Source organism: Muntiacus reevesi, chromosome 3 (genome assembly GCF_963930625.1).
Source record: "Muntiacus reevesi chromosome 3, mMunRee1.1, whole genome shotgun sequence".
Taxonomy (NCBI): Eukaryota; Metazoa; Chordata; class Mammalia; order Artiodactyla; family Cervidae; genus Muntiacus; species Muntiacus reevesi.
This window is the reverse complement of record NC_089251.1, coordinates 174,928,291-174,949,950: the sequence shown is the minus strand read 5'-3', so window position 1 is coordinate 174,949,950 and position 21,660 is coordinate 174,928,291. Positions and strand designations below refer to the sequence as shown.

The following is a 21,660-nucleotide window of genomic DNA, read 5'->3' as shown; positions in this document are numbered from 1 at the left end:
TGTGATGTATATGTAAATACTGTGAGGTTTACTATACTCTGAAGTATTAGTATAGAGAATATTTTTCCTGGTTATGCACGAACTATAATTTTATCATAGCATATTTTTCCAAGTATCTACTCATTCTTCAAGATCATTGTTTCAGTCTGAACAATGGCGAATATTTCACAATTCCTCTCAAACTATTTAAACTTGAAGTAAAATTGTGTTTACTTTTACTGTGGCATTTACCTACATTGCCCTTATTTTTAAACTTAAGGGTGAGATTTTAAAAAGAAAAAGCTTTGTTCACCATCAACAGGGTATCTGCTTCCTATATATTAGTGAAGTAATTTGTTGGTGATAAATAGGAAAAAAAAAACCCACCAGATAATAAACAGAGAAGCAAGGAACTGTGCTCTCCACATTTTAGATTTATCTGCCTCCTGAGAAGGGGAGGGGGTGGGAAGCCTGCATTTGATTTAACAAGTATCTCGCATTTCCTTACCTTTCAAAGCCTTCATTTCAAGGTAGGGCTATATATGGTATCAGGATATGCCTTGTTTCCTTTGTGATTAAAGTGCCATGTTCAAAATACTGATAAAAGTTTTCATTGAATTGTGTTACTAAGTGAAGACTCTCATTCATAGTAAATATCAATAGTACACTCATACCTAGTAAAATGGTAATATCTGACCAGGCTAGATCTCAATTTGTGAGTTTCTAAGACAGTATGTCTGAATGGTTCTTGCCCAAATATCTAGTTGATACTGAAATATTTTTTACTTCATTTGTTTAGATATTCCTATATCCAGTGATCAATACCTTTCTAGTCTAGGGTTCCTATTTTAGTCTTGTGAAAATGGAATTTAAATTTTGGCAGTGTGGGTACTAGTTGTTCAGCACAACTCTGTGTAGTGACAAAAGTAGTGTGTTGTTGGATCTAGATGGACTGTTTAGAATGAAAAGCAAATTTTTTTGTTTCCAAAAAGAGTATCACCTGGACTCAAAGGGGGAAAAAATGTGGAACTAAATTAGTTATTTTTAGATTATTTTGGTTTTCTTTTCAGTGGGTTTAATTTTTACTATTTTCCCAATTGAGACCCAATGTGGTCTCAATTTTTTTATGTACATAACTGTTTTAACAGCCAGTCTGCTCCTTTTATAACTTAATATAATAAGTACTGCAAGCAAGGCTGACTTTATAAAACCAAATATTTTTCTTAAACAAGACTTTTTATCCCTAATGCATTTGAGTAATTAGCATATTATTAATACACAAAGGGAGAGGTTAAAGTGTTAGGCCTAATGCTAATTGCCAAATGACAACAGGGATCAGGTGTACAAAATCATCACTTATACCAGTCTTTTGCTTTTGTATGTGTTTAATAGTTAAATGCTATATGAAAAGTAAACCTATAATTTACATTTATACTTAATTTTTTTAAAACCTTTCTTACTATATTTAGAATGAAATTAAGAAAGGAGCTTACCAAATATATTTCTGCTTTCCCTTCTATGAGATTTATGTGAACATTCCAGAGTGATAAATTGGTTTGCCTACCTGTAATACCACCTAGTCGTTCCTCCTGTTAAGTTTAGGTAGAAGATAAGCTCATGAGCATTATTATGGCTTTGATTTGTAGAAAATGACTAAGATCTTTTTATTCTTATATAATTTCTACCATATGTGGTTTAAAATTTGTTCATTTCTCCATTCTTTGTTTTGAAAGCTGGGCAGCTATAGTTTATTTCCAAGCCCCTTACTGATTTAATGTGCAGAGTTATTCTAAGTCTGTTCTTTTGCCCTAGCTCTTTTATGTTTTTCACTGTTTTATTCAGTTTCTTTCAGTCCTTTGTAGCCTATAATACATTTGTTCTAAAAGATGTCTTTAGGACAGAAATATACTTGTAAATCAAAGTCTTTTATTTCATTTACCTGTGGAGCAGAGTAGGAGATTTTTAAAAGTGGGTTTGGGCTATTAGAATTTGAATTACATATCTAATTTAAGTAATAGAATATCTTCCTAAATGTTAAAGGACTATATTAAGTTCTGTTTTGAGATTAGGAAAAAAATAGGAAATTTACATCTGATATCTAATGTCTGTAGATAAGAACTGTGGAAATCTGAATCCTTAAATAGTATCTAACCAATAATGAGGCAAGATAAATTGAATGTATTTGCTGCATTAATGTATAGCAAATGACTGATCTAATTATATAAACATGCTTTTTGTTCAGCCTTCTTGGCTTCTGGAGTGAATATGAAGTTGGAGTGAACTTGCTGGTAGGAAGCAGGAGAGCATAATTTTATATGCCAAGTCATATAGTAGTGATTTAATTCTCCTCTTGCCATGTAGAAGTGGGTGCAGTTTGATTCTTCCAAGTAATCTAGGCATCAGAACTATTGGGATAAAATAATCATCTGTCCCCAAATGGAATACGTAAAAGGGAGAAAAAGGGTTCTAACTGAAGAATGAAGGCATTGCTAGGAATGCTGCTGTTGTCCTTATCTAGACTCCTGGTTTACTAGTATAATTTTGAATTACATCATAGTCTGTTGTAACCATGGTCTACCCTGATCTTATTTTTAAGGTATTTTTTTCTAAACACAATGAGGTCATTTTACATATGAATATTTCAAGGACTGTGCCCAAAAATGGAATTTCAAATTTATTGAAGTTTTGTAAAAATTCATGAGTTTTTTAAGTATCAGAATTATCAGAGAACCTCATCTTTGTCTTCCTGACTTGTGGAAAACGTGGTCGGCAGTCTTTGCTTTGATAAGGTGTAGTCCTGTCTTTCAGGGTAAGGTTATTGAATGCAGAGTTACAAAAGGCTTTCTGTACATTGGAGTTCATTTAGTAAGCACTTATTAAGGGTTAACATTTGATTATGAATTGTGCCCTTATCTCGTTCATGTCTTGCCACTAAAGAATTATGTGTCCTTGAGTTCGGTTTTTGTTCTTTCTTTTAAAATGAAGATGCTGTATTAAATGATTTCTTCAAGAAACAACTTTTTGATTCTAAGTAGAACTACACATAGTTGAAATTAGAATTATTTAGGGGTCTACTTCCCAGGTGGAGCTAGTGAAAGAACATCCTTGCCAGTGTAGAAGACATAAGAGATGAAGGTTTGTTCCCTGGGTGGGGAATATCCCCTGGAGGAGGACATGACAACCCACTCCAGTATCCTTGCCTGGAGAATCCCATGGACGGAGGAGCCTGGTGGGCTGTGGTCCATAGGCTTGCAAAGACATGACAAGTGTTTTAGCTGCAGCAGCAGCTACTGACATAACACAAAGTGAAACTACAGTTGAATTTATTGCATTTGACATTTCTGCACATCAGTAGATGAGATTCAGAATGGTAGGAAAGAAGAAGTCGGAAAATTATTCTAGGCTAACTGAGGTCAAAAGTAGAGAAAGGAGAGTTATGGTAGTTTGGAGGGATACTAAAGAGACTGGTTGAAATTGTGATCCTAATTAAGTTGGGAGAAATAAGGAACCAGTTGGTGGAAACACTTGAGTGTCAACCTGAGTTACCTGGGTGTTGTTCAGCAAGGAATCACTGTAACTATGTGAGAGATAGGCTGTCAGGTAGACTGCGACCTTTCGGATGATTAACAGGGCAGTGTGTCATGGATGAAAAGAATAGAACCAAGGCAACCTTAGTATGTAACTATTAATCCATATGGGTAGCAAAGTGGAACCCAAGCAGGGGAAGTAGAATGGAACTGGGCAAGACTTGACGACTTCTTTGTATCAGATCTTAGAGGGAGTAGCTGCAGATAAAGGTCTCAAATACTGCCCTGAGGTAATTACAAGACAGAAATGGAAAACTTGGTAAAAGAAGGTAGCAGAGTAGTATTGAGTTTGGAGTTATATCATCTTTTAGTTTATTCCTCTTGCCATTTTGAGAAGGTAGCCTAGACCTATTTTAGCTTAAGAAGTTGGTACAGTTTTATATTTGGTTGCCTTTGGGTTGGTCCCCAGTGAATTCTTGGATTTTGTCTTTGAGCCAGGGTTAAGTCACTGTGAGCTGTTTGGCTTTGTCCATTTATTCTCTGTCAGTGTCTCAGTAATGCTAGCATTTGGGGCTGGATGATTCTGTGGGTTTGTCCAACATGTTGTGGTCTGTTTGGTATCCATGGTTCCTACTTACTAAATGCTAGGTTACCTCTGCTGTCAGTGTGGCGACCCAGATGCCCTCACTTCCAGATGCTCCAGAGCAACTTCCAGATGCTCCTGGTTGAGAACCACTACACTCTGTCTTAGGTCTTCCACTAGTTAAGTTGGAGTAACCCTCCTAGCTCATGAAGTGAGAATCAGAATTAAATGCAATAGTGTAAATGTATAGTTCTTAAGAGCATGCCAGTACTGTTTCGGTGATTGTTCAGTATGATATTATTACAAATATGGGTTTTTCCTGTGGTTTTAATTTTCACTTCTTTCATTTATTTCAGCAAATGCTTGCTGAGAGGCAACTCAGTGCCAGGCACTGTGTAGGAAGGCCTTAATTTCATTTACTTTTTTAGCTGACACAGTCTTCGAAGAAAAGATCTTAAAGTACTATTTTTGTCTTTTTTAAAACGGTTGTGTTTCTTTCGACTACAGGTTTGCAAAATTGTTATTTAGGTGTGATAAGATAATATGTGAAGATTTGCTACACACAGTAGTTGATAAATGACTGCTTAATGATTTTGTACTATAAGTTAACATTGCAATGTTTGACTTGCTGCTTATTAATTTTATTTTACAGAACTTAATCACAATGTTGGAAAAATTTGCAAATAGATGTTTGTTCAAAGTAGTTAAAAGTGAAACGGTTTAGCTAGAAACTGTTTTTTAGAAACCACATTTTTATTACTCTTCTTCCCCACCATCCTTTTTGTTCATAGAGGAATTCTAGTCATTTGAAATTCTAGCTGTGGAGGAGAAACAAGGACTTTGAAACACTTTTATTCCTCACCTCTTAACTCATTAAAGAGGACTTTGTATAAAAGGAAGAATGAGTACTGTGTCAGCTGTAGGTTGTGATTCTCAGCATGGATTACAACAGCAGGAAAAAAAGACACATTGACTTTAGAAACTACCAGAAAAGCTGTCTGCCTGAAAGCAGTTATTTTACAATGAATTTCTTTTCTTTTCTTTTTTTTTTTTTAACAATGAATTTCTTGTGGAGGGGAAAAAAGTATGATAGAATGTGAATGGGAACTGAAAAGGAGTATGTTAGTTACTGGTGAATCAAATTTGTGGTTGGTAAGCACTTTTGTCTTTAAGTAAGATAGGTTTGTTTTTTTGTTTGTTTTTTTGTTAGGTATTCTCTTTGTTTTCCATTTGTTTTTTTAGTATAATTTGCTTTTAAAATTGTAACCTGACTTTGCCATTGTGGCAAAGAAAGGTAAAGGAATGTTGGAGGAATTACCTTATTAAAAGTTTATGTTCTGGTCTTCAGACTAATTTTGGATAAACCAACTAAAATTTCGAGGCTTTTAGTTTCCTTTTCTGTAAAACTAGAAAATAGGGATCTGTGATTTCTAAGAGTTCTTCCAGCTCTATCATCTTGAATTTCTGCGGAGGATTTGGGAATGCTGTGGACCATATCTGTCTAGAGTATCTTCTGATTGGTTGTTCTGAGTACGTTACAGAGGGTGAAGTGTTGGACTCACTTCCATAGTGGGTTCCTTTACTTTGTACTCATTGACAGAGTTGTAATCTTTTGTTTACAAAAGGGAGCAGGGAATAACATGTGAAAAACATTTTTTTGTTGTTGTTGAAACAGCAGCTCACATTGAATAAGATGGTGAATTGTTGCTTTTCCTTGTATAATCGGTAAGTCCTCAATATGACATAGGAAAGTTAGGGAATTTTTAAATATTGTTAACAAAGTTTATTTTCCTTTCTTGAGTGTTAGTGGTTAGGTTGTAAAATTAAAATGAGATTACTTAAAAATAATGCTGGGTTCCTAATTATATGATTTTATATAAGAAATTTAATAGAGACTAATTTCATTGACTTGCTAGCATGTAATTTGAATAGCAAATCTGGTAGTTGTATAGTAATTGGAATAGTAATAGCTAGCAATGTACATGTAAATAAGTGAACTATAGGGGTGATTATACTTAAAGATAAGCTTTGTTTGTCTTTCTTTGACTTTAACTTCATGCACTGGAAGTGACACCTTATTTACAAGGAGGAAATTAATAATCAGAGTGTCAGCATTGATTTGTAATGTTTAAATGAGAATATCCTGTCCTGATTTGGTGCATTATCATCATTGGAAGGTATATTCGGTATTTTAAGATTGAAGATTAATGAAATGTCTTTGGTTTGAACTAAACAGATGTCTGTTTAAGGATATAGCAAAATGATACAGAGAAAAGGACCTTTGCCTATATACTATCTTTTAAATTTGGGGCTTCCCTGGTAATTCAGCTGGTAAAGAATCCACCTACAATGCGGGAAGCGCTGGTTCGATTCCTGGGTCAGGAATCCTGGGTTAGGAGAAGGGATTGGCTACCCACTCCAATATTCGTGGGCTTCCCTGTGGCTCAGACGGTAAAGAATCCGCCTGCAGTGTGGGAGACCTGGGTTCTACCCCTGGGTTGGGAAGATCTCCTGAGGGAAGATTCTTGGCCTGGAGAATCCCCACGGACAAAGGAGCCTGGTGGGCTATAGTCCATGGGGTGCCAAAGAGTGGGACACGACTGAGCAGCTAAGCATACCTTTAATATTTGAATGCCTTTTGTTAAACATAATATAGTACTATAAAACTTTGGAGGAAGTAGAACAGAATAACTGACTTGATTTCTATTAAATAAGCAAAGAATTCATAAAACTGTCATCGTCAAAGACTACCAAAAGGTACTTGATATATCTCCCTTGCCTTAATCACTTGTGAGATGAATCACTCTTAAGAAGAAAATAGTACCTTCAGATTTAAATACTCAGACTTCTTACTATGAAGATGTTCAGGCTTCTGTATAATGTCTTGTACTTTTAATTTGAACCCATTTCTGACTTTTATTTGTAACATCAAAGAAGAAAGACAAGTTAGTTATCTTCCATATATCATTATTATTACAACTTCTAACATTTTTGAAGAATTTAAAGAGTAGTCATCCACTTCTGGATTTGGTGATCCCAGTTGCTTTAATCTCTCACTCTTTGCATTCATTTTAGAGAAATTTTGAATTCTGTTAATTGCTCCATTGAATGTGTTACTTTTGTTTTTTGGGTTTTTTTTTGGTGGGGGGAGTGCTTGGGTGGAAGGAGGGTTAGGGGAAAGAATCACTGACACGGTGACTCCTCACTACTAGCGCTCCACAGTGGTCCATGTGTTTAGTGATTCCTTCGATCTAGAATCATTTTCTTTTCCTGTTAAAATAATTCTTTAAAGCTGAACGCTTTTTGTTTTTGTGATGTGTTTCTGGTTTTAATTTCATCCCTACTTCCACTCATGTAGCCATCTTTTTCTTAATTCACCATTGAAAATCTAAATTTCTGTATTACTATCCTTTTATATGTAATATCGTGTAGTCATTAAGTATCTAAAAATAGACCTTTAGGAATTTATTAACTGTCAGAAATGTTATGAGAAGATGCAGTAGACTTCAAAGCAGTGCAAATTAGAATCACCCAGTATCCTCTGCCTTATAAAAAGTTCAGAAATTTGGACAGTGGTCAGGATACAATTATAAAATCAAAACAGGAGGAACATGCAGATTCTTAAATGATTAGCTTAGTATGGTCTCTAGTAAAGACCATATAAAAGATGAGTGTATGTGTGCATACAAATGAAATAATGATGTAAATCTTTAGTTCAGGAGTCAGCAAATTTTTTTCTGTGAAGTGCTAGGTAGTAAATATTTTGCCTTTATCATCTCTGACCCAGCTATTCAACTCTCCTAGTGTAGCACAAAAGCAGCCATAGACAGTATGTGCAGGAAAGAATGTAGATACTTCAGTATATATCTTCCTTTTAAAAATCAGGCAGCGGGCTAGATTCAGCCCGCAAGCTGAAGTTTGCCAATCCTTGCTCTAGTTTATTAGGCTTAGTTGCTTTTAAATTAGGGAGGAATGCTCAGGAAGGAATTATTAGGCTTCCCGGATGGCTCAGACAGTAAAGAATCCGCCTGCGATACAGGAGATCCAGGTTCAGTCCCTGGGTTGGGAAGATCCCCTGGAAAAGGGAATAAATCCACTCCAGTTTATTCAGCTTCCTTGCTTTTAAATTATGGAGGAATGTTCAGGAAGGAATGACTACAGAGATTTTTATAGTTTTGTAATTTACACTTGCACACTCAATTTAAATTTAATCTTTTAGTCATAAATAGAAAAATACTGTAAAGAACCAATGATACTTGGTACCATTATATACCAAGTTAATTTATTTTCATATGTATTTTTTTGACCCTGTGAAAGATGCATTATTTTTCTGGTGAATTATAATTACTATGATGATGAAGATGACTTATCAGGCATCCTTTGGGGACAGTTCAGTCATCACTTCTATTATTGAAGTATTCAGCTTGTTTGAGACCTTTTTTCTTCCTAATTTTAATTTAAAACATTGATATTTGTAGTTTTTTCTTAATATTTTCATTAATGTTACATTGAGATAAGTAGAAGCATTTATATACTTTTAAAAATAAAAATGAATGTAAACATTTTGTTAAAGTATTGTGATTTCTTAGATATCTGCAAATTTTGATGAAAAATAAATCATTTTCATTTGTGGAAGAAAACCTGAAAAAATGTACTAACAACAACAAAAACTCATAAAGCTCTTATAAGTAAATTTATGTGCATGGTTACCTTAAGAGTCAGATAGGTTGCTTGCCCTTTCTTGGAAGTTGCTTGCCCTTAATTTAAATTGAAAAATTAAATCTACTTGGAAAAATTTTTATCGTTGTTCACTGTCTATATAACTTTTCCCTAGCAGTAACTACAAACTTTATTCAGTAAATAAAGCTAATTTCTACTTAGTTTCACTTTTCCAACTGATGTTAATCCTTCTAAAGGTTATTATATAAATGAAATGATGACATACTGAACATATGTATTTTTACTGGTGCTAATGATTTAAAAATGAACATTGATCTCGAATAACATTCCCTTAATCTGGGCGTGAATACAAAGAAAAAAAAAATTAGCTAATGCTTTTGACTTTAGTACAGTCTTCATTGGGAAATTAGAGCTTGCTAAGCACATGATGCTATTTGCAAAATAATGTAGACTTAGAAATTTTACAGTAGTTATTATTGAATAATGTTTTATTTTTTTAATTAGGGATGTTTTATAACACATTTTGGTTGTGTTTCCCTTTCAATAAGGGCTATCTAGAACTTTTGAGCTCTTCCTGATGAGGTTGTCTTTTGAAGAGTGATTAATCCTACCCTTTCTTGAAAGTGCATAATCTTTTGTTGTAATAGCAGTACCTCAGCTTTTTCACAGCAGTACTCTGCCAAACGTGACTAAATCCAGTGGCATCAACTATTGCAGTACTTTGTGCCAAATTGTTTTCTTTTTGTGCATGTGTGTGTATAATATGTATATATTAATATATATATATTTTGTCTTTTGAAAGGGACAAAATGTATCGAAGCAGATTTTCCATACTTGCAGTCTTTGTACTGTATTTTTCATAATGTGTTTTATTTTTCTTCTAAAATTCACTTGGCCATACATACTTAAGAACTTAGCCATTAAGCATCTGAGAATGGATGCTGGGATAAAAGATTGTTACTTGATACATGAAAATATATGTTCCTTCTTGTTTCTTTAACCAAGACCACGATTATTTATGACTGTATTTCACAGATGACTGAGCAAGTGGTTCATCTGAAAGTATATTTATGTATCAAAAGCCATTCTAAAGAACTGCCTGTGATAGTAAATATAATTCATTTTGACCCCTTTAGAGATAGTCCTAACTCCAAAGCAGTAAATAATAAGATTGAATATTTTTCAACCACTCTATTCAAAAAGAATAAACTCTCATTCAAAATAATAGTGGACGATGTAGCTCAGGACCTATTTCAACCAGTTAATGCTATAATTGGGGCTTCCCAGGTGGCGCTAGTGGGAAGGAATCCCCCTACCAATGCAGGAGACACAAGACACGGGTTCAGTCCCAAGGTCAGGAAGATCCCCTGAAGTAGGAAATGGAAACCCACTCCAGCATTCTTGCCTGGAAAATTCCACGGTTAGCGGAGCCTGGCGGACTGCAGTCCACAGGGTCACAGTCAGATGTGACTGAGCACAAGCCCCGTGCTGTGATTATACTTCAGTCTCGATGCTGCCGTCACTGTGTGTGGATGTGCCACTCACAGGAAAAGCAGTCAGATAGCATTGGACATTACTGTAAGTTACTGAAAACTGTGTCAAGAAAGTGTTAAATGTTGACCTGTGCATCTTTCATGGTTAATTTTAGCACTTTGTTTTACTGTAGACATAGTGCACAGTATAGTTTTGCTTAGGTAGCAGACGAGCAGAATGTTAGAATTGTGAGTAAGAAGTAAAAATTAGGTCCACCCTTATGAGAGTGTGGCTAGTTTCCCTTCTTAACGTATTAATTTTTTTGGTAGACTTTACTCTTCAGAGCAGTTTTGGCTTCACAGCAAAATTGAACAGACAGTACAGAGATTTCCTATATATCCCTGTTTTCACTTGGCACAGACTTCCCCATTATCAGCATCCCCCCCAGAGCAATACATTTGTTACAGTTGATGAACCTACACTGACACATCATCACTCACAGCCCATAGTTATGTAAGGGTTCGTTCTTGGTATTATACATACAGTGGGTTTTGACAACTGGATATTGACACGTATCCACCTTTAGTATCATACAGAATAGGTTCACTGCCCTAAACGTTTTCTGTGCTGTACCTATTCATCTCTCTCCTTCCCTACCTCTTAGTAACCAGTGATCTTTTTACTCTCTCCATAATTTTGCCTTTTTTTCAAAATGTTACATAGTTGGAGCCATACAGTCAGCAGCCTTTTTAGATCGTCGTTCACTCAGTAATATGCATTTGAGTTTTCCTTATCTCTTAATGGAGAAGGAAATGGCAACCCACTCTAGTGTTCTTGCCTGGAGAACCCCAGGGACGGCGGAGTCTGGTGGGCTGCCGTCTATGGGGTCACACAGAGTCGAACATGGCTGAGGTGACTTAGCAGTAGCAGCAGCAGTATCTCTGAATAGTTGATAACTCATTTCTTTTTTGTGTGAAATAATATTCCATTGGCTGAATGTACTGTGGTTTGTTTATCCATTCACCTACTGAAGGACATCTTTAGTTGCTTCCAAGTTTGGAAAAAGTAGGTATACACATCCATGCGTGGGTTTATGTGTGGATAGAAATTTTCGCCTCCTTTGGGTAAATACCAAGGAATAGAATGACCAGACTGTATGAGTATGTTTAGTTTTGTAAGAAACTGCCGAACTGCCTTCCGCAGCGGCTGTTCCATTTTGCGTTCCCACCCAGCAGCGCGCAAGCACTGTTTGGCTGCATGTCACCATCATCATTCAGTGTTGTTGGTTCTGAATCTTGGCTCTTCTGATCCATTTGTAGTGAAATCTCCTTGTTCTAATTTGCATCTCCTCCAGTGACCTATGTGGGGCATCTTTTCATATGCTTAAACGCCATCTGTATATCTTCTCTGGTGAAATGTCTGTTCAGGTCTTTGGCTCGATTTTAATTGGGTTGTTTGTTTTCTTACTGTCAAGTTTTAGGAGTTCTTTATATATTTTGGATGATGGTCCTTTATCAGTTGTCTTTTGCAAATCTTTTCTTTAAGACTGTGTTTGTCTTATTCTCTGATACTGTGTTTCACAGAGCAGAAGTTTTAAAGTAAGTCTAGTTTATCATTTTTTTTTCTTTCATGGATGGTGCCTTTGATGTATCTAAAAAGTCATTGCCAAATACAAAGTCATCTAGGTTTTCTCCTATGTTACAAGAATTTGACAGTTTGGCATTTTACATTTAGGTCTGCCATCCATTTTGAGTTCATTTTTATGAAGGATGTAAGGTCTATGTCTAGATTAATTTTGGGTGGTAAGGGAAGGGGAAGAGTTCTGTAGGCCTGTGTATATAGGTTGTAGTCTTTTTGCGACCCTGTGCTTCGGGACTGTGAGCCTCTCAACTGTTCTCAATTCCCTGCTCCTTCCACCTCGGCCAGAGGAGTTAGGGTGACTGAAGAGGGTTGAAGTTGATTTCCCTTCCTTCAGGCCAGTTAGGCTCTGATAAACCCCCAGCAGTTTAGGCTCTGTTTATTGCTCCTGAGGGTAGACCTTGTTATGAACAGAACACGCCAGTATATTTAAAAATGGTTGCTTTTCCCTTTCCAAGAGGGCATTTTTCTCAGATAGAACATGGTAGAGCTCTTGGAAGTAAAACTCACAGAAGCATGGGAAATCGCCCCTCCCCATGACTGGGTCCACCTGGGGTTTCTCACAAACTTGTCTACGGTAAGCCTCCAGCAGTTCATCATCAAGTGCAGTCCAGGTTTTCCTTCCCCAGCACTCATTCCTGCAAACACATCTGCTGGCTGGTTCGTTTTGGTATGTTGTCATTCTCTGTATTGGCCTGTCTCTGCACTTTGGGAGCAGTCATTTGCCCTATGAATTCTTTTAAGTCTAAGAAAAGCTGTTGATCTTTAGTTTGTTCAGCTTTTTATTTGTTGTTAGAATGAAATGACAGCCTGCAAGTGTCTTATGTGCTGGACCAGAAATCAGAAGTCTGTATTAATTTTTATAGGTGAAAAATACATGATCTTTAATTTTTAAAAAGGTGTTTAAATTGATGTTTGTCAAGTCGATGAAACTATAAAGTTAGGGGTACTATACTGTAAAAGTGAAAATAATTGCTATTTGACAAAAATTTTAGTATTGTAAATACATTCGAAGTTCATTAAATATACAATGAAATGTTCTTCACTATCTTAAACCTTGGTAAAGACTCAACTTCTTTTGAGCATATGCCTATCAGGTGGATTAGAACTAGTTCAGATGGAGGTAGCAAATTTTTAGAAGTTTTGAAAAGTAAGACCTATGATGAGATTAAGGGGATTCATGATAATTTTTCAGATTTTCTTTCTTCAAATGGACCAATTTAATTTGTTGTTCTTTAATCATTAAGTCGTGTCTCACTCTTTGTGACCCTGTGGACTGCAGCAGGCCAGGCTCCTCTGTCCTCCACCCTTTCCTGGGGTTTGCTCAGATTCCTGTCTGTTGAATTGGTGATGCTAACCATCTCATTTTCTGCCATGCCCTTCTCGTTTTACCTTAAATGTTTCCCAGCATGAGGGTCTTTTCCAGTGAGTCAGCTGTTCGCATCAGATAGCCAGAGTAGTTATTCATTTATAAATATGCACCTTGTGTGTATCTGTGTGTGTATATCTATATGAATTTCATAGAAGATAATGCTTAATTATGCTTTTGTCACAAGGTTTTCCAGTTTTTCTCAGCCATGGATACACATTAGAATGACTTGTGGAACTGGGGGGATAAAATGAAATAAAACAATGCTCAAACATGTACTTAGACTTCCTCTCTAGATAGAAAATTCTGATTCAGTGAGTCTGGCATGGAGTTTGACATTTGTAATTTCTTTTTTGTTTTAATTGTCCATGGCTGCTTATGATGTAGAGCCAGAATTAAGAAGGACTGGTTAAATGTTTGGTAGATAGGGTAGTAGTATTCTTAGTGAGGCAAATGGTAGATAAGAAACACATTCAATACAGTGTATGTAGAGAGGGTGTCACTTTAAAGCCGTCATAGCATCTTGAGCTGACACTTTGGTTCTGTCATTGCCGTTGGCGAGTCTTTATGAAATGAAAAGGGACTGGAATTCTGGGTATGCCTTACTCATCTTCCTAGCAGTGGATCACTGGACATGAGAAGCAGTAGCTAAAGACCATGGAGTCTGATGAAGAGGTTGAAAAGCCTGGTGTTAGCCTTGCAGGTGATCCTTAAACCGACCAGTGAGGGAGGCAGGGGCGCAGTTCCCAGGTGAGGGTGCTGCAGCACACACAGGTTGTCTTAGTTATCACGGCTCAGTTTACGTATTTCCCATTTTTTTTCTGGTCATCTGCTACCTTTAGAACTTTCTTTGAGAACAGATTGTATTTATTGTTTGCCCTTTTATTTGTTGCCCCCATTTATTCCTCATAACAGTACAGAGTAACAAAGAATTGAGAGCTTTCACATGCAACGTGATTTATGTTCACACAGAGTAAATAAATAGTAGAGTAGGCTAAAGTTCATCCTCTTTTCATTTTCAGAATCCTTTTGTCAATATTCTTTGACCACACTATGGCGGTATTTGGAATTTATCTTTGTTATTGAAAAATAATCACATTACAGTTTAAGACTTAGGCCATTAAAAGTAAAAATCATCCACCAACCTTTTATTCACAGAATAGTATGCTGGTTCAGAGTAGACACCTTGAAGGCTTACTGGGATACTTAAAGAGGTATGAATTACCCTGTTTGCTGAAAGTCTAAGGATGTACTAAAAGAAGTGGTAACAGAAGTCAGTGGAAATCTTCTGGGTTTCTGATGGATTCAAATGCTGCTCCTGGGCTTTGTGTTTTTAACAGCATCTGGGAAGAATGATTACTCTTAAAAGTCTTTCTTGGTTTGTTGGCAGAATATCTGCTCAAAGTTACACTCACAGAATGTTACATAATTAAACATGGGATAATTTATTAGTGACTGATTTATAAGTTCATGAAAAGTACAGTTATCCACATCCTTGTTTTAAACTTTGCAGCATATAAATGTATTTTCAGATACTGCATGGGATATCAAAGTCCTCCAGTTGCTTTCCACTGTATTAATATGCCAGTCTTCTGTTTCTGATTGCAAAATTGAATATGTCGCTTCTGTTGCTGTTGGAACAATACTGATACTTTCTTTGACTTTTTCTTTGTTGACAGGAATTGATGAACAGATTCTCTAAGAAGATGCATAATTTAAAAGATCTTAATAGTTTACTAAGTACAGTATGTAGCATTGATCATTACCACATGATCTCTTCTTAAACGTAGAGATTGTCAAAGCATGTGTATAGTACACAGTGGCAATGATGGCAGTAAAGTTTGCCGAAGAATTATTCTTCCAGAACGTGTAGACTGGCTGAGGTTCCATTACCTGCTTCTTTTACTGTTTTTTATTCTATTTTGCTGACAGTAAAGTGGAAAAATCCCAGAAGAAAGAAGAACCAATAAGAGGAGCTATTGCTATGATTGTAATACCGACCTAACAAATGACTGGAAGGTCAAATGAATAGGCTGGAAATATAGATTTCCTGGAATTTTTAGAGCTATAATCGACCCTAAAGACAATCTAGTCTGGTCTCCTGATAGAAATAAGAACTTGGAACATGTTTCTAGTATCCTGTACTTTTGGTTGACTTTCTGAAAGATGAGCTTAATTTTACCTAAGAAGATAGGACAGGATGTAAACAGGTTTCTTAGATTTTATAAAGTCATTCATTCTTAGATATTTATTAAACACCTGCTGTGTGCCAAACACTATTGCAGGCTCTGGGAGTGCAGAGATAAGATCACCATATTCCTGCTACCTGAAACTCTTAAAAGTCTAGGTAGGCTGTAAGGAAGGCTTTCAAGACTTTATTGGTTTTATGCTATTTACTTGCTACTGAAAGTTACATTTGGTCTGGTTTTTTTGTTTCAGACTAGTCTGACTTTCCTGGTCTCAACTGTAAGTGTTTTCTCTATATTCTCAGTTTTAAAATGACTTGAAATAAGTCAGGTGATGTTTAGATGTGAAAATTGGTCCTTTCTTTTTGGGAAGTGAGGTTTGATGATGGTGTGTTTATATCTGTGTCTCTGTATGTCCTGGAGTTATTAATAGACTGCATAAGTTGAAACCCCAGCTTCCTTACTAACTAGCTATATGGCTTTCGGTAACTTATTTAACCTTGTGTATAAGTTTCCTCATTTGTAAAAATGGTGCTTATAATAGAGGGTACTCTTTGTAAGGTAATACATATATAGTGCTTGACACATTGTTTTCAACAAATGTTAGCTACTGTGATGATAATGATGATGTACTTACCTCTTTACTCCCTCTATTTCCAACCAAATATATATGTCTCTGTGTGTGTGTGTGTGTGTGTGTGTGTGTGTGTGTGTGTGTATAAAACCGTTTAGGCAACTAAATGAATGCTTATTTTGAATTTAAATTTGGTATGGTAGTATAAAAGATTCTACTAGATCTAGTCATTGTTTCTGCTTATCTGTCCTCTGTTCTTACGTATGCCTTCCTGATTATTCTTCATTAATAGCTAGTTTTATTATATTACTTATTCCTGTAAATATTTCTTCCTCCCCCTCCCTCCCCCCCATCCCCCCACCCCCCCCCCCCCGCCACCCATTGCTTTCTTAGAGGATTCCCTGCAGGACATCTGGTCCTATCTAAAACGTTCATAAGATATTTGGTCCATGCCAAAAGCTTCTTGCGTTTGGTCCTGTCTAAAATGTCCATGAGCATACTTGATCTATGCAAAATGGTTTTGGACAGGACCCAATTTCAGGAGCCTTACGGTGTGGACCCAATGTCTTAATGGTCATTTGAGACAGGACCCAATGTCTACTCACCTTGAGGGTCATGTCTAAATTCAGAGATCATGTCTGTATTCGGAGACCCTGCTGCCCGTCAGACAGCCTCATCTTCTGCAGTTCCTCTTCAGGAATCTTGCTGCTTGGTGCTTGTCTGGACAAGAACCACGGGTGGCGCTGTGCCGGAAGTGTCTGGCATGTGTCATGGGTCAGGTATATTGTTGGTTTAGTCCAGAAGCAAAGATGACTGGTAGGATTAGGTAGATATTAAAGCCTTTGATAGGTAAGCTGTAGAAAAATTGAGACTAAAGGTATCTAAGGTAGGAAGATTGCAACATTTTAAAAAGAATACATTGGAGTTCAGAATTAGAAGGTGAGATAAATTGACACAAAGAAATATCAGTGTAGCCTTATCTCGGCTATACTTTCTAGTTGTGTGACTTGAGAGAAGTCATTTTCTCTGTGCTTCAGTTTCCTTATCTGTTAGTGTGTGTGCATGCTGTCACTTCTGTTGTGTCTGACTATGTGAGACCCTATGGACTCTGGCCCGCCAGGCTCCTCTGTCCGTGGGATTCTCCAGGCAAGAATACTGGATTAAGTTGCCATGCCCTCCTCCAGGGGATCTTCCATTCCAGGGATCGAACCCACATCTCATGTCTCGTGCATTGGCAGGCAGGTTCTTTACCACTAGCGTCACCTGGGAAGCCCCCTTATATGTTTATATGAGGGATGTTTTATATTCTTCATGGTTGTGAGGATTGAATGAATTAATATGTATACTAAGTTTAATATAATGCCCAACATACAGAAAATGCTGTCTGTTTCCTGTTATTGTATGGAAATTAATAGATATTTACATTTTAATCTGTATTCTAGTATATTGTAAGAGACTGGTAACATTCATTGGTGACATAACTTGGCACAGTTACAAACATATTTATGTGGTTCTTCATTATATTTTTAGCCTACGGTATTTAAAAATGACACTACAGAAATGAAAAATACTAGTGAAAAGATAGTTGTTTCTAAAAGCAGCATCCCAGATGACATATATCTACTTCTCGGATTTGTTTACTGACTTGGGAAAAATTGAGTGCTCTATAAATCAACTGCCTTTTCTTTTACTTTAAATGAAAGAAAAAGACTAGGGCCAGAATAAAGTATACTAAATACATGTAGTTTGGTTCTGTATATTGCTGTTTTTAACTTTTTTTTTTTCTAGAAGAAATAGCTGTCTTATTTCTTTTAGAGCCGAAATCTCTGAGATTTCTGACTGTCAACAGAAAGTAACTGATTAGATCGATGTGTAATCTAACTCTAAATCTCAGCCTTGGTAAATAGCCTGTATTGAATATCAGGCCATCGAAATATTTGTCTGTTGTATAACTTTATCAGTTGCTATAAACAGCCCACACGTACCATAAGCTCCTTAATGAAATCCGTGACAGCTTCGGTCGTCCAGGGGTAGAATGCTACTGTCAACACGACAGTGGGGCTGCGGTAATCCAGCTCCAGTTCCTGATAAACGAGGTTAGTGAGCTGCTTTGATCTCTTCTGCTTACCTGTGAAATAGGGCCACACCCCATCTTTCAGAGTTCTTGCATGCAATTATATTTTAATATTTAAGCAAAACCAAATTTCTTGTAAGCCAGCGCTAATAGTTATTCACTTTAAGGCATCATCATGGACAGTTACATAAATAATGTAAGATGTTTCTGAAAACAGTGTTGAAAATAGAATGGCATAAGGTAAGATCTTTTTGGTACAATGTGCTGCATTTAAATTTTATTCCACGGATATTGAAAGTTACGTAACATATAAAAATCTGCATTAATTTTTTTCAAAGATTGATCTTATTATAAATAACAAAATGTACTTCTTGCCAGTGAGTTGTTTTGAAATACAACCAGGAAACCAAAATCCATTAGACACTGGTTATTGTCCAGAGTTCTTGCTGTATCACTTATTGGGTGAAGTAACTGATGCCTTTCTTTGCAATACAGTGTAAAGTTGGGAGGGAATTAGAGATACATCATTTTATTAGCAGAGTAAACAATGTGTCTGCAGGTTTTAAACAAGTTTGAGCAGCTCTGACATAGATGTTGTCAGATGTAGGGACAGGCAGGAAAAGTTGGTCATAGAAGAAAAGCAAATTACTCCAGAAAAGATTCTGCTATACTTGGATACAGGGTAGTTTGTGGGCATTCTTTTTGCCCCTGGATCCTTGGGTTCCATGGAATGAATGTTTAGATGTAAATAAGAGAAAGAAAATACTTTTCTTCATATCAGAGGATTTAAGTGAGGCAGTAGGGGATATACAGAGCTAAAGTGGGTGATACAAAGATTTTAGTAAAACTAAAAAAGGTAATATATTTTAGTAAAACTGTGATCCAAATGATACATAATTGTGTAGGTGTTTCAGGGTCAGAGGGAAAAACTTCAGTATTCAATTCAGTATTCTGTGTAAGATTGAGTAATAGGCTTTATAAAATGTTAAGATACACATAAAAAATCACTATGTAAAAAGTTGTTGGATCCATATGTGAGTTTTTTGCCTTTTTAAAAAAAAATTATTATGAAATAATTAGAATGGCCACTAGCTTCAAGATAGAGACCCTATGTACCCTCTCCCCTTGCCCCCGTAGTAATGTTTTACATAACAGTAGTAAAATATTAAGCCAGGAGAATGGCATCAATACTGTTAACTAGACTGCAAGCCTTATTTCGATCTCACCACCAGTTTCTACACTCTGATTGTGTGTATGTGTGTAGTTTCGAGCAGTTTTATTGCATACATACATTTCATGAAATGACCAACAGGAACAAGGTACAGATCAGTACCAGCACTAAAGGAGTGCCTCAGGCTCCCTCTTTATACTCGCAGCCCTTACTGCCCTCAGTCCCTAATACTTGGCAACGGCTAACCTATTCTCCATCTTTGTATTTGTGTTAAGATCTTTTTTTTTTTTAAGGCAATATGAGCAATGTAAATAACATTGCAAATTGATTAACTATGCACCTAAATTTGGTCTCCCCCGGTAGCTCAGTTGGTAAAGAATCCACCTGCAATGCAGGAGACCCCGGTTCAAGTCCTGAATCAGGCAGATCCCCTGGAGAAAGGGACAGGCTACCCGCTCCCGTATTCTTGGGCTTCCCCTGTGGCTCAGCTGGTAAAGAATCTGCCTGCAATACGGGAGACCTGGGTTTGATCCCTGGATTAGGAAGATCCCCTGGAGGAGGGCATGGCAACCCACTCCAGTATTCTTGGCAGGAAAATTCCCATAGACAGAGGAGCCTGGTGGGCTACAGTCCCTGGGGTTGCAAAGAGTGAGACACGAGGGAGCAACTAAACACAGCACACCTAAATTTTGGAAATCTTAACTAGTTGATTAAACATCTTGTGTTCTTATTAGTTGATTATAAATCTTAATTGATCTTAAATAGTCATTATTCATAATGCAGGATCATTTTCTGTAGAATTTATCATAAAGTTCTTTGATATTTTACATGTTTAAATGTTGCACTTTAAGTACTTCAAAATGACAGTTTTAAAACATGCTTAGCAAAATATGACTGTTTAAATGGGAATGGCTATGGAAATGTGAAAATTGGGAGTAGCTGTTTACTTTCAGTTTTGGAAAACCATTATGTAGATAAATGATCCACCATAGGCAGTCAGCTGTATTTTGTCTCTACATCTTCTTTTCTTCCTTGAGATACTAAGATGGGACAAACATCTTGAGAAAGATGACCTGGTCTGAAACTATGGTGGAAGTAAGAAGGAAGAGTGCAAATCTTCAATACTCTGAATCCTTTGAGTTTTCTGCTTCAGAGTGATGAAGATGCTTTCTAGTGAAAAGGAGAGTATGTGGACTTTTAAGTAATATTGGGGCAACAGGAGTAGTTACCTAATAGAGTAGCCCTCATCGAATTTCAAAGGTGGAAAGAACTTTGTGAGATCATTGAATGTAAATCATCTTCAGAGCTATTTTAGTTCTCTTGGATAAATGAGAAACTCTTCCTATTTTAAAAGAGAGATTTTAAGATTTCTCATCGTAACCTGAAGGATTGGAATTGCAAATCTTTTTTGAAATTAAAATAAGTTGTTCATGTTGCATCTATTATCTTATTCTCTGTTAGATGAAGACTGTCTTCTTCCTCTTTTGAGGAAAAACATTCATATGTCTTAATAAATCAGTCTTAGTCTATAGATTTTTAATCCAATTCACACATCAAAATCACTGCTGGCGATTTAAAAAAATAAATCTGCAATGGTTCTTGCTCTAAAAATTCTGATTTGTCAGGTCGGAGGTGAGACTGAGTCCCCTGCATGGTGCCAAAGGTTTTCTTTTTCAGACCTGATATTGTTTAATAGTTTTGGCTATTTTAACTTTCTAAATTAGTCAGATTCTTCAACCCTTGGACTCTGAAATCGTAGAGAGCTGAATGCTATCTTTGTTTTCCACATCATTCTAGTAGAATTATGATATAAGGAAAGTACGTTCATTTGTCTTAAGCCGAATCAAAGCTACTTCATACCATATATTTTATCTTTTAGTCAAGGGAGTATGTACGCTAAGGACAAAGTAACTTATGGTCTGACTCCTAGTTTTACATAACTAGTTGTTGATAACTATATCCAGCTAGATCCTAGTATCAGTTCAGTTCAGCCTTAGTCATGTCTGATTCTTTGTGACCCCATGGACTTTAGCACGCCAGGCTTCCCTGTCCATCACCAACTTCCAGAATTTGCTCAAACTCATGTCCATCGAGTCAGTGATGCCATCCAACTGTCTCATCCTCTGTCATCCCCTTCTCCTCCTGCCTTCAATCTTTTCCAGCATCAGGGTCTTCCCTAATGAGTCAGCCATTTGCATCAAGTGGCCAAAGTATTAGAGCTTCAGCTTCAGCATCAGTCCATCCCAATGAGTATTCAGGATTGATTTCCTTTAGGGTTGACTGGTTTGATCTCCTTGCAGTCCAAGGGACTCTCAAGAGTCTTCTCCAACACCACAGTTCAAAAGCATCGATTCTTTGGTGCTCAGCTTTCTTTATAGTCCAACTCTCACATCCATACATGACTAC

At 36.6% G+C, this 21,660-nt stretch overlaps 1 protein-coding gene across 6 annotated transcripts in view; it reads left to right on the top strand.

The window, feature by feature from the left end:
* STXBP5 (syntaxin binding protein 5) overlaps positions 1-21,660 on the top strand; it is a 156,081-nt gene that overhangs the window by 2,222 nt on the left and 132,199 nt on the right. For all 6 annotated transcript variants that reach the window (XM_065931187.1, XM_065931183.1, XM_065931186.1 and 3 more), the window contains exon 3: positions 18,024-18,105. In XM_065931187.1, the coding sequence (XP_065787259.1) occupies positions 18,024-18,105 (82 nt within the window). The remainder of the gene's footprint in view (positions 1-18,023; positions 18,106-21,660) is intronic.